Raw genomic sequence first — 10,563 nt, 5'->3', positions numbered from 1 at the left:
CTTAGGTCTTCCTCTTCCTCTCCATCCATCTACATTCATACTTAGCACACACTTTGTTGCATGCGTATCATCCCTCCTCATTATATGCCCATACCATGACAATCTTCTACTTCTCATCTTTTCTGTAACTGGCGCTGCTTTCAGACTTCCTCTAATGTAATCAATCCTCACTTTATCCATTCTTGTAACACTACACATCCATCTCAGCATTTTCATTTCTGCTACATGCACTCTCTTCTCATCCCTCTTTTTCAATGCCCAACACTCCGATCCATACAGCACGACAGCTCTTATGACGGATTTGCAAATTTTGCCATTCAGTTTGAGGGCATCCGCGGGTCACAGATAGTGATAGTTACCTGTCGCCACTTCATCCATCCAGTATTGATCCGATGCGTAACGTCCCTGTCTACCTACCTCACCGTCACTTTGGACGAGTGAACCAAGGCCAAGGTACCGGAAGTCGGAGCAGACTGGTGGGGCATGCCGGCTAGGGTTATGGTCATGGGTCCTGAAATACCGCCGAAATCACAATGCAGGTATTCGGTTTTGCTCCTGCTGACCTTTAAACCTACTGTCTCCAGTCTTATCCGCCATGCCTCCAATCTACTCTGGACCTCTGGCCCACTCTACCCCACCAGAACAATGTCATCGGCGAAAAGCATACACCAGGGAGCCACCTCCTGTATGTCTGCCGTTAGCGCGTCCATTACCAGCAGGAAGAGGTAAGGGCTGAGAGCCGACCCCTGATGTAAGCCAATACCTACATTAAAACTGGTGGTAGTGCCCGCTGCGGACCGGACTGTATCCGTTTCCCACTGATAGAGTGAAACGGAATGTAGATTAAATGTCAAAATGACAGTTCCGTTGCGTTCCATATTACAAAAATTATTCGGTGTAATGGTCAGCATGTTACAGAAAAAAATATTATTGATAATCTGAAATAACACTAGATTTTTTGCAAATCTACAATAATTTGTCTTGCAAAATTTTTATCTGACTTTTTACTACAATTTATAATAAAAAATCATGAAGTTCTAGAAGTCCTTTTGACAGCATGAACATTTTTAATATTTACCATCACCGATTCAATGCTTATTAAATAGTTAGTGAAATGAATGAACCGCAATGCAACCCATAACATAACCTATGTTTGTGTTGGCGTGTGAAACTGTGAACATTACAAATTAAATTATTTAAAAATTGTTGGTAACTTGTTCCTCTTACATAATTTATTTTAATGAAAAGCAAACATGTCTAAAGTAACTAAAAGGAAACATGTGATGAATGAAGCTCTGTGGGATGACTATGAGATGCCTAAAGAGAACCAAAGTATTGTAAAAGTTTTGAAAAGTAAAGGCAATAACTTGCATGAGGTACGTTATTCTCTATTAACATAATTTCCCCATAATTCGAGTGCACATTCATTTTATTCATTTCTTATCTTGCTTTATTAATATTCAAATTGTGATAATAATGTTTACTTCTTGTTTTCAGATTACAACCCCTACTGGCGAGGAATACTTGGTGTCTATGCCAACTAAATTCAGAAAGAACATTTGGGTGAAAAGAGGTGATTATATTCTCGTTGAACCAATACCAGAAGGTGATAAAGTAAAAGCGGAAATAGTTAAAATAATGAATAAAGACTCTATCAAATATTATAAAGAAAATAATGTGTGGCCGAAAGAGTTTGACGAAAAGAAGGAAACTAATGCAGATGGTGATGATGAGTTATTTGTAAACACTAACAGAAAACCTGTGATGACATATAGTGATAGTGACACGGACAGTGATAGCAGTGGCAGTGATGACGAAAGTGATAAATGATATTAATTGTCAAAAAAGATCCCGACATATTGAGAACTGCCTCCTTAATGGGAAGTTGGTTAAGAACTGTTTATTACAATCAAAAATTCTCTCAGTGATATCTTTTGAAGACTACTGCAATATATGCTTCCATGAATATCTGCTAGATTAAAGGGACTATTTCACACCTGCAAGCTAGGGAATTAAATGAAATTAATAACAATGTTTGCAAAATAAGCAATATTAATGTTACTTGTATGTAATATATGTTGATATTTTTAATGAGTGTTTAATTTTACTAAACTTTGAGATCAGGTTTATATTATAACTGACAACTTTTAAATATTTTTTGTAGAACTAGAGAACCAGCAGATAATTGAGTAAAACTTTAATATTTTTTTAGGATTCTAATATCGTTAGGTACGTAACTTACAATAATTGAGTTACAATTAGATTTTCTACTTTTAACTCACAATTTCCTTCTTGGGATTTTTATAAGAATTATTCATAAATGCTTGAATAGATAAGAATTTAATATCCAAAAGCCATATCACAGAACAAATAAATGTCATTAATTTATGTTGAGCCCATGCCACAAAATAAATCTCTCATTTGCACATAATCATAAAAAAAAAGTTACATAATCTTTATATTCAGTAATAAATAATATTTTCAACTATATACATAACTTTGAAATTGTAGTAATTTATTAAGTACATTGCAAATGCATTAGGAATTTCATAAGAGTAAATATTGTCTCACTACATGATTTGATAGTTTATTTTATATCTGCATCAATATCATCAGCCATGATGTATTCATAAATCCTTTTGATAAGTTCTACAGACTTCACTTTGGCCCATCCCTCAGTTTTAGTTATCAGTTTAGCCTGGCCATCTTTGATGAACTCCAGAGTCAACTGTTTTAAAGCATTTGCAGAGTGCAGGTCAGCCAGTTGCAAAGTTTCTATTGCATTATCAACCGTCAATTTCTTATGTAAAGCCTCTTCACAAAGACTCTTTAGTCGACTAAGTTGATAATAGTCAGCTGCAGCCAACAATTTCTCTGGAATTTCATCCACTCTTGGAGCCTTATCACTGTATATAAAAGTCAGGACTTCTTTCAAGACTTCAGATTCAAGAGGTGACTCAACAACATTAGTGTAGCATTCTGTAGTATTGTGCTCAAAATGAGCTTTCATTACAGCACTGCGGCTGGCTAAAACTGCTTTGTGGACCTTATATTCAATCTGCTCAGCAGATTTCATGGTCACATCAGAAAACATGCCATTGTTCAGCAAGTTCTCAAAGTCGTTACTTAATTGTGCTTCGGGTACGTTAGTGCGATCTACTTTTATGTCATTAGTTACCATAAACTGGAACTTAAGCCTGAGACTTCCATCACTAAGCAAGAAAATGTCTCTGCCGTCATAACTGGCGATATCTCGCTTGAACAGCGTGGCTAAATACTGCCACTTATTTGCCTGAACAGTATGGTATTCCTTTATAACAATAGAGCGCTCTTCGAAGCGTTTCAAACATATGGTCAAAATAGACTTCAAGAAAACAGGAGCAGGAGATAAATAGTAGATTTCAATGATATCATTATCTCTCCCCAAGAATTGCATTTTTAATTGAAATCGAGATTCCGATAAATCGGCCGGATCTTTAGATTTTTCGGTGCGAAACTCTCGGGTAGTTTTGTTTTCTAATAGAACAATAAAATTTGGCACTGTCCAAATTATAGTGTTGATTTTCGTCTGCCCTTCGGTGCGGGTCGTATAGTTAATAGTAGACATGATTTAAAATCGAGACAAAGTTATTTATTCTCGTTCACAAACCGCCCCAAAAGGCGAAAACGAACCGCACCAAAATGATTGTTTGTTTTGTTTTTTATTTTGTGGCTGTCAGAAATGACAAAATAGTGTTGTATATAATAGCAGAAATCGGTAAGAATAGACTAAAACTTGACAATTAAAGTTTACAGAGTATGTTTTATCACAAATGTTTGTGAATGTAGCAGGTAGCTCCACAATATTTATAATAGAAATAAACTGTTAAATCGCCAATTATAAATGTAATTTGTATAAACAAAGGTTTTTCTTCTTTATTTACTATCTTAATGTATAGATTCATTACATTACTAGAGCCTTCGAAGAAATTATTAAATGAATCAGATGAAAATATTTAGTTAGCGATCTTCGTAAAAGAATTCGATATTTTTTGCCTGACCGACGTCGATATTTTCGCTCTTGGAGTTTTCTTTCCATTGTTTTGGATAAAGAGTTGATTTGACAGTCTGATTTCGCTATCTAATCTATAATGAACGTGTGATCGTAAAATAATCATGTTGATAAAATATCAGTGATTTATCGTAATGGAATAAACGTTCGATTCATCAAAGCGTAACAGTGAGAGGAGAAGATTATTAAATAAAAAATCTATTTTTTTCTTGCGTCAAATGTTATTTGGTGTTCATTATGGAGGATTATAAGTTTCTATTTAAAGTAGTGTTAGTTGGTAATGCGGGCGTTGGGAAAACATGTTTGGTGCGTCGTTTTACTCAAGGCCTCTTCCCACCTGGGCAAGGTGCTACAATTGGTGTTGATTTCATGATTAAAACTGTTGAAGTTGACGGTGAGAAAGTGAAGGTGAGCTCCTTTAACGCTTTTACATATTTGGCTTTGTTATTGCATCATTTTTAATGCTGGAATTGCTTGTTTGGGCAGTATGTTGTTTATGTTTTTGTTTCTAACTTAGACCTTGGCTGTATAAATTTGATGTCCTAGTACTAAGGAATATAATGAACCCAATTAGAATTAGTTAAGGATTATACAATCTAGGATTCAATAGCAAAGTGAAAGTTAATCAACAATTTTCATGCTACATAATAGCTAAAAGTCTATATTATGATGCCTTTCAATTCTATCAGAATTCACACAGTTTTACTTTTTCTCCACATTTACAATACAGTGATTGTACTCAATATGTGTATTATTCGTGCACAAATTAAAATTAGTCTATTGTAAGTCTACTGAAGTTATTTTTAAAGTTTGTGATTATTTCAATTATCTATTTAAATATGCTTAATTTTAATTTGCTTTATTACATAAATAAGAATCACCTTAATAAGAAAAAAATGTGTTATTTTAATTTTTAGTTACAAATATGGGACACCGCCGGGCAAGAGAGGTTCCGTTCAATAACCCAGAGCTACTACAGGTCTGCACACGCCCTTATATTGGTGTATGACATATCGTGCCAGCCAACATTTGACTGCTTGCCGGACTGGCTCAGAGAAATCGAGGAGTATGCCAACAATAAGGTTCTTAGGATATTAGTTGGTAAGGATTTTTTTATGTCCAAGTACTTTTTACTTATATGTTAATTCTTTAGCGAGCAGAATGTATGAAATATGATGTGCAATTTTTGGTTGTTTGGTTTCCAAAATAACCTAATGTCAATTGCTTGATCTGCACTCGTAATCAATATGAATAAAAAGCTTATGTGGATGTCAGTATCAATGCCTCTTCTATAAGCGCTTGACGCTCCTGTTTTATATTTTTACTGCATGTGCTATAAGGAATGAAAGTGAGATGTTCAGTTGACATAATTATCATAATGATTGAAAAGAGAAAGTATGTAGCCTTACAAGACCTTGCGTTATTACATTACAATTGGGGACATGACCTTATACAGGAACTTGTTAGTGAATTCATTGATTCATTTGACCCTAATTCCAGACCACTAACCAAACTCAAACTGGATGTAATAAATGGTAGGGTGGCCATTAAGGTTAAGGACACCAGGCTATTATCAATTACTTTCAGGGTTTTATAGAACTTTTGTCACTAATGTGGTAAAAACAAAGTTAAACAATATAGTGAATGGATTTTCTCACAAGTCTCACCAATAGATTGAGTGATTTACGAGGAAGTTGATATTGCTAGTTTTATTACACATTGGTGTGATAACTTTCAGGTAATAAAACTGACAGAGAAGACAGAGAGATTCCGAGGCATATTGGGGAGGATTTCGCTCAGCGCCATGGCATGTACTTCCTGGAGACTTCTGCAAAAGAGGCCGAGAATGTCGAGCGATTGTTCATGGAGATAGCTGTTGAACTAATGGAAGTAGGTTTTTTTTATTTTTCTATCTAATTGAAGCATGCTACTTACGTTTTTAATTGTGTAATGTAAAATCACCCTAGACTTGTTTAATTTTCGTTTTTACTACTGGAATATTTGCAAACGTATAAAATACAGGTTGTCGCAACAACAGAGAGGTGGCGTAATGACTCATAATTTCACCTACTAGCTCTCTTAATAATATTATTTACGTTATCTATGAGTTACGTTGCACGCTTTACCTACTTAACAATTACGTAAACTATAGTGATGAAAATAAAATTGACACATAGTTTAAAACAAATAAAATATCACCATTTTCATAATAACGTAAGTGAGTCATTGATTGAGAAACAATACATAATTTACCACCGCTTTGTATTCCTGCCCTTGGCACTTCTCACAATTATTTCCGGCTAAGCGAAATACAAAGAGTGGCCGTGGAATATTATCACACAGCAGTGGATTTAACTTCTGATATCGCCGGTGGATATTCAAATCCAACTACGATATACCGTATTTATTTATCTAGGAAGGTAACGATCCACATCACGGGTTGCTACGGAGAAGTTGCACAAAATAGCCGAAAACATTCAAATGGCTACGCGAGACCCTCTCGTTATTATTACTTAGCCTGAAAAAGGCGGTATAAACACCTGTTCATGAATATCTAGAAATAATGAATAATAAATTAGATACTTTGTATGGAGTTTCCTATGTATTTACTACCTACTCATTGGTTTATCCAATATCCAGGCAAAACCTGTGAACAGCAAAATTTTTTTTTTTAAATATTGTATATAATATAAATGTCTTATAATTAGATCTGTTTGTTGATTTTTGAGTTTCTCAATAAGACACCTGACATCAAAAATATATAACCGCTTTCACACTAACGAGATTCTCATTTCGTAAGTGTACCTGTATGCCTTCTATTCCCATGAGGTTTCTGGATAAAGTAGGGCACCGGGCCTGAAGTCGATATGTATACCTTACATCCGCAATGAACGTAGTTGACCTATTTATTTCGCACGAATGTGTACGCTAGCTAGACCCGCTCTTGACTAAAGTACCAATACGAGACCTGAATTATTAAACCCTTATAGATTTGATTGCGTTTTCTGGGAATACAAGAAGAATCACTTCATCATCGTAGGATGAAGTGTGACGTTGTTGTAATCGCTTCTTGTTTTCAATTTAAATACTCCGCAACAACTGCAATTATATTAACAACGACTTAATTTTCGCTCTAAAATGTATCTCAACAATTTAGAAAGTATATTCGAGGCCCTTTAAAAACTGTGACTGGCTCCTTACGCTTTCAGAATACCTACCAAATCCTGGTAATCTTGGTTGGCGGAAAAAAGTTAAGTTTAATTTCATCCCTTACTTGTGATTTTTTATATTCCAGCAAGCTAAGTGCAAGGAGTTGCCGAAATATGATGGCAGCTTAGGACCGATCAACGGGAAGACAACGTCGGTAGGCGACAGTTCATGTTGTCTACGTTCGTAAATATTACGAATTTATCTCATTGATATTATTAGCTGTTAACATTGCGGTGTTTTTGAAAAGATGGTTTTTATGTAGATTGCATAGGTAAGCTTGTCATTTCTCTGTTTCTTAAAATGCGTTTCTATGTGCGCTGGATTACAATAAAAATGTTAAATAATATAAAAAATAATGTTTTGTATAACAAGTTAACATGCAGATTTTACTAATTCGTTTTCGGCACATGCTTGAAATTTATCTAGACCTTTATGTATTTCTCTAAGTATAACATCGGCAATAGCGCGCTTCACTTAAGTATAATAGTAGTACATATTTAATGGTATAATTTAGAACTAGTTACCATTTAAGATGAAGGAATTGATATTTGTTGTAAACAAAATATATTATTGATTATAATTTTGTGATAGTCGTTGTGTTTTTTACTTTTTTTTATTCTTGCCAACGAACGAAGGACTGATGAGATTTTTTATATGTATATTTTGATTAAGAAAATAAATCTTTTCAAAAATGCTGCATACATGTCGTGTATTTCGTAGAACGGAGGTCATTCCACTTGCTTTTAAGTGCTGTGCCGTTGTCACAATGTCATGACGTCGTGGTCATATTGTCATTCGTCAGTCACTCATTTGTGTCAATTCGTAGATGTAGTGTATCGGTACCATTATATAGCATATCAAGTGTTAACTCTATTTATAATGTAAAAATGAGACCAACTATAGGTTTACTCGATTCAATGTACATACATACATATCTTCATGTGACGATGGCGAAGATTATGTACTTTTTAACAAATAATTGATAGATAACCCAAGCAAAAAAAAATAATTTAGAAAAAAAAAAATGGCGATATTTGGCGCCACTTTAATATCAGTTTAACAGGGTTGGGCACAAAGAACCACGCCCAACATAGTCGATTGAAATCGATAAAGGTATTACATCGACGATTGATTTATATCTTTTGAATACTGATGAGTTTAACTACGTTTAATATTGTTTTTTTTGTATGAATAATAGTAACGTGAATTTAATTGGTTTATATTACAGAACATGGTCATGTAAGGGGTAGTTAGTGGTAATTGCGAGTTGTAAATCAATTATCTGTCAAGAATGTTGCTGGTCTTCGTCGGTAACGTCAAAACTGTCATGACATTGTCCCAATGTAATCAAGTTATACAATTTTGCTGTTTGCAACTTTTGTTACTATTGTTAACTTTAGTGTAACCTTGATGATTTGTAAAAATGTTGTAAAACAAATATTTGATGTTTTATGATTCAGAATTTCTTTGTAGGTTTGTTTGTAATAATTCGCCATTAAAGACATTTTTAGATTACGAATAGCAGAGTAAAGAACCTACAGTGACATTATTTAACCAGTATTTTGCTTGTACTTATGAAGTATAATTTTTTACTAAGACTATTTTAGCGCATTTTTACAAATATCTATGGGTTTAATAGATTGACTTCGGAATGGTTAACTAGATAATGTAGGTTAATATTACTGAAATACTATTTTGTAGACAATTGAATAGCATTAGTGTAAACTTAAAATAGTAAAAGTACGAACTGAAGGTAATCGCAGGAATTACAGAATCGGAGACTGTCTTTATGCAGTACATATGCATTTTTGGATGAAACTGAAGTCAAGGCAAGATTTTTTTTTTTTTGTTAACTACTGTAAATGTTCAATAGGCAGCTGCAATTCTGTTAAGAACTAATATACTCATCATTCAAGAATTTGTGACTAACGCTGCCGTTACTTCAATTTAAATTCCCTAGACAGGCATTTCGTGATTCAACTAAACCTTAACAGATAAAATTGAAAACGTTAATAGGTGTAAGGGATATTTTTATTACATTCCTCATAGTAAGTTCACTAGGATGTCTACTTTTAGTAACAGGTCGTTCTTACGGTAATGGTGGTAGGGAAGAATGGTAATGTGATCTCATTGAAACATGAATATAATGTTTCTTAAAAAAAAACTTATTTTTATTATGGATCCATTTATCATTATATATATGTTAATTTTGCTACAATATACTTAAGCTACATAATAGTGTTTTAGTAAATTGTTAATTTTAACTTAGTGTTAAAAATAATATTTATTATTTTTTGTTGTAGGTGCCTATTGTGGAATTTTATATGTTAAAACATTTTTTATACCTAACATCACACTAACCATATAATGCACACATATACGTGGTTTTCAAAGAATGTTATTATTATAGTTAAATATTTCATGTTGTTCGTAATTTTGTGCAATATAAAGTTTATTTTTGTCGGCCACACTTGCCAAGTTGACAACGCTAATTTTAAATATATTTTAACCTGTGTTATAAATTGCATATGTTTTATGCTTATTTATAATGTTGAATTCGTCTAATATAGTTTAAAGTTGGTTTGTGGCTGGTTGCACTATTATTGGATCTGAAATATGTAATTGAATAAATGTTTCCCATATTACATTGATTATAAATATATTGAAATTAATCCTCACCAAAGAAATTGAATTATTGTAATACTCTGATTATAATAAATGATCACTTTGGATATAAAGTTGCGTATTTTTCTTACTAGACTAGTTCACTTTTTCAAATTACACGCAAAAGCCTTTGAATACTCTTTTTAAAAGAGCCTAAAAAAATAAAAATATCTGGAAGGGGTAGATATTTTTTTTAACTGTAATGTGTCATCCATCACAGAGATTTGACTGTAGCGATTTGAACTTCCTTTCCATTAGCAATTGAGTACATAACCAAATGCAACAATAAAATAAGTGTAAAAATAGAATTTTAAACATGTTTTAAACTTGCGCCTTGTCAATAAAGTGACTGCAAATGTTTTTACAAATTATATCCGAATGATTCTGCAAGAAGCGGAACGCAAAACATAAGTGCTGTAGCAGAAATTACTAAATTTAATTTCAAAAATCGACTAAGACCAAAATAATTTATGGAATTATGTTACTAAAACTTTTCGATAGTTTCATTCATAATTTTTTTCATTACAAATTATTTATTTTGAATAATCTGAATATAAGAAAGTAATTCACAACTCAAAATCGAAATAATCGAATTAATTTCGCTTACCTCTTTGAAATGTCAACGCACGGCATCGACT

At 33.2% G+C, this 10,563-nt stretch overlaps 3 protein-coding genes across 3 annotated transcripts; 2 read left to right on the top strand and 1 right to left on the bottom strand.

The window, feature by feature from the left end:
• The first annotated feature begins 1,104 nt into the window (after positions 1-1,104).
• Positions 1,105-2,091, top strand: LOC124635866 (probable RNA-binding protein EIF1AD). The gene is made up of 2 exons (XM_047171813.1): positions 1,105-1,376; positions 1,498-2,091. The coding sequence occupies exons 1-2, from the start codon at positions 1,254-1,256 to the stop codon at positions 1,828-1,830; spliced, it is 456 nt and encodes a 151-aa protein (XP_047027769.1). The 5' UTR covers positions 1,105-1,253; the 3' UTR covers positions 1,831-2,091.
• Positions 2,092-2,182: 91 nt separating this feature from the next.
• Positions 2,183-3,719, bottom strand: LOC124635865 (speckle-type POZ protein-like). The gene has a single exon (XM_047171812.1). The coding sequence runs from the start codon at positions 3,605-3,607 to the stop codon at positions 2,588-2,590; it is 1,020 nt and encodes a 339-aa protein (XP_047027768.1). The 5' UTR covers positions 3,608-3,719; the 3' UTR covers positions 2,183-2,587.
• A 299-nt stretch (positions 3,720-4,018) lies between these two features.
• On the top strand, positions 4,019-9,999 carry LOC124635744 (ras-related protein Rab-30). Its single transcript, XM_047171696.1, has 4 exons — positions 4,019-4,459; positions 4,969-5,152; positions 5,790-5,941; positions 7,347-9,999. The coding sequence occupies exons 1-4, from the start codon at positions 4,289-4,291 to the stop codon at positions 7,446-7,448; spliced, it is 609 nt and encodes a 202-aa protein (XP_047027652.1). The 5' UTR covers positions 4,019-4,288; the 3' UTR covers positions 7,449-9,999.
• The last annotated feature ends 564 nt before the right edge of the window (positions 10,000-10,563 follow it).

Source organism: Helicoverpa zea, chromosome 13, assembly GCF_022581195.2.
Source record: "Helicoverpa zea isolate HzStark_Cry1AcR chromosome 13, ilHelZeax1.1, whole genome shotgun sequence".
Classification (NCBI taxonomy): Eukaryota; Metazoa; Arthropoda; class Insecta; order Lepidoptera; family Noctuidae; genus Helicoverpa; species Helicoverpa zea.
Note: the sequence above shows the minus strand (reverse complement) of the source record. Positions and strands in the feature narration are given on the sequence as shown.

Coding starts and splice junctions, on each gene's coding strand:
- LOC124635865 (XM_047171812.1), bottom strand. CDS start 3,607: ATGTCTACTATTAACTATACGACCCGCACCGAAGGGCAGACGAAAATC.
- LOC124635744 (XM_047171696.1), top strand. CDS start 4,289: ATGGAGGATTATAAGTTTCTATTTAAAGTAGTGTTAGTTGGTAATGCG. Junction 4,460..4,968: donor TTGACGGTGAGAAAGTGAAG/GTGAGCTCCTTT, acceptor TTTAATTTTTAG/TTACAAATATGGGACACCGC. Junction 5,942..7,346: donor TAGCTGTTGAACTAATGGAA/GTAGGTTTTTTT, acceptor TTTATATTCCAG/CAAGCTAAGTGCAAGGAGTT.
- LOC124635866 (XM_047171813.1), top strand. CDS start 1,254: ATGTCTAAAGTAACTAAAAGGAAACATGTGATGAATGAAGCTCTGTGG. Junction 1,377..1,497: donor AAGGCAATAACTTGCATGAG/GTACGTTATTCT, acceptor TCTTGTTTTCAG/ATTACAACCCCTACTGGCGA.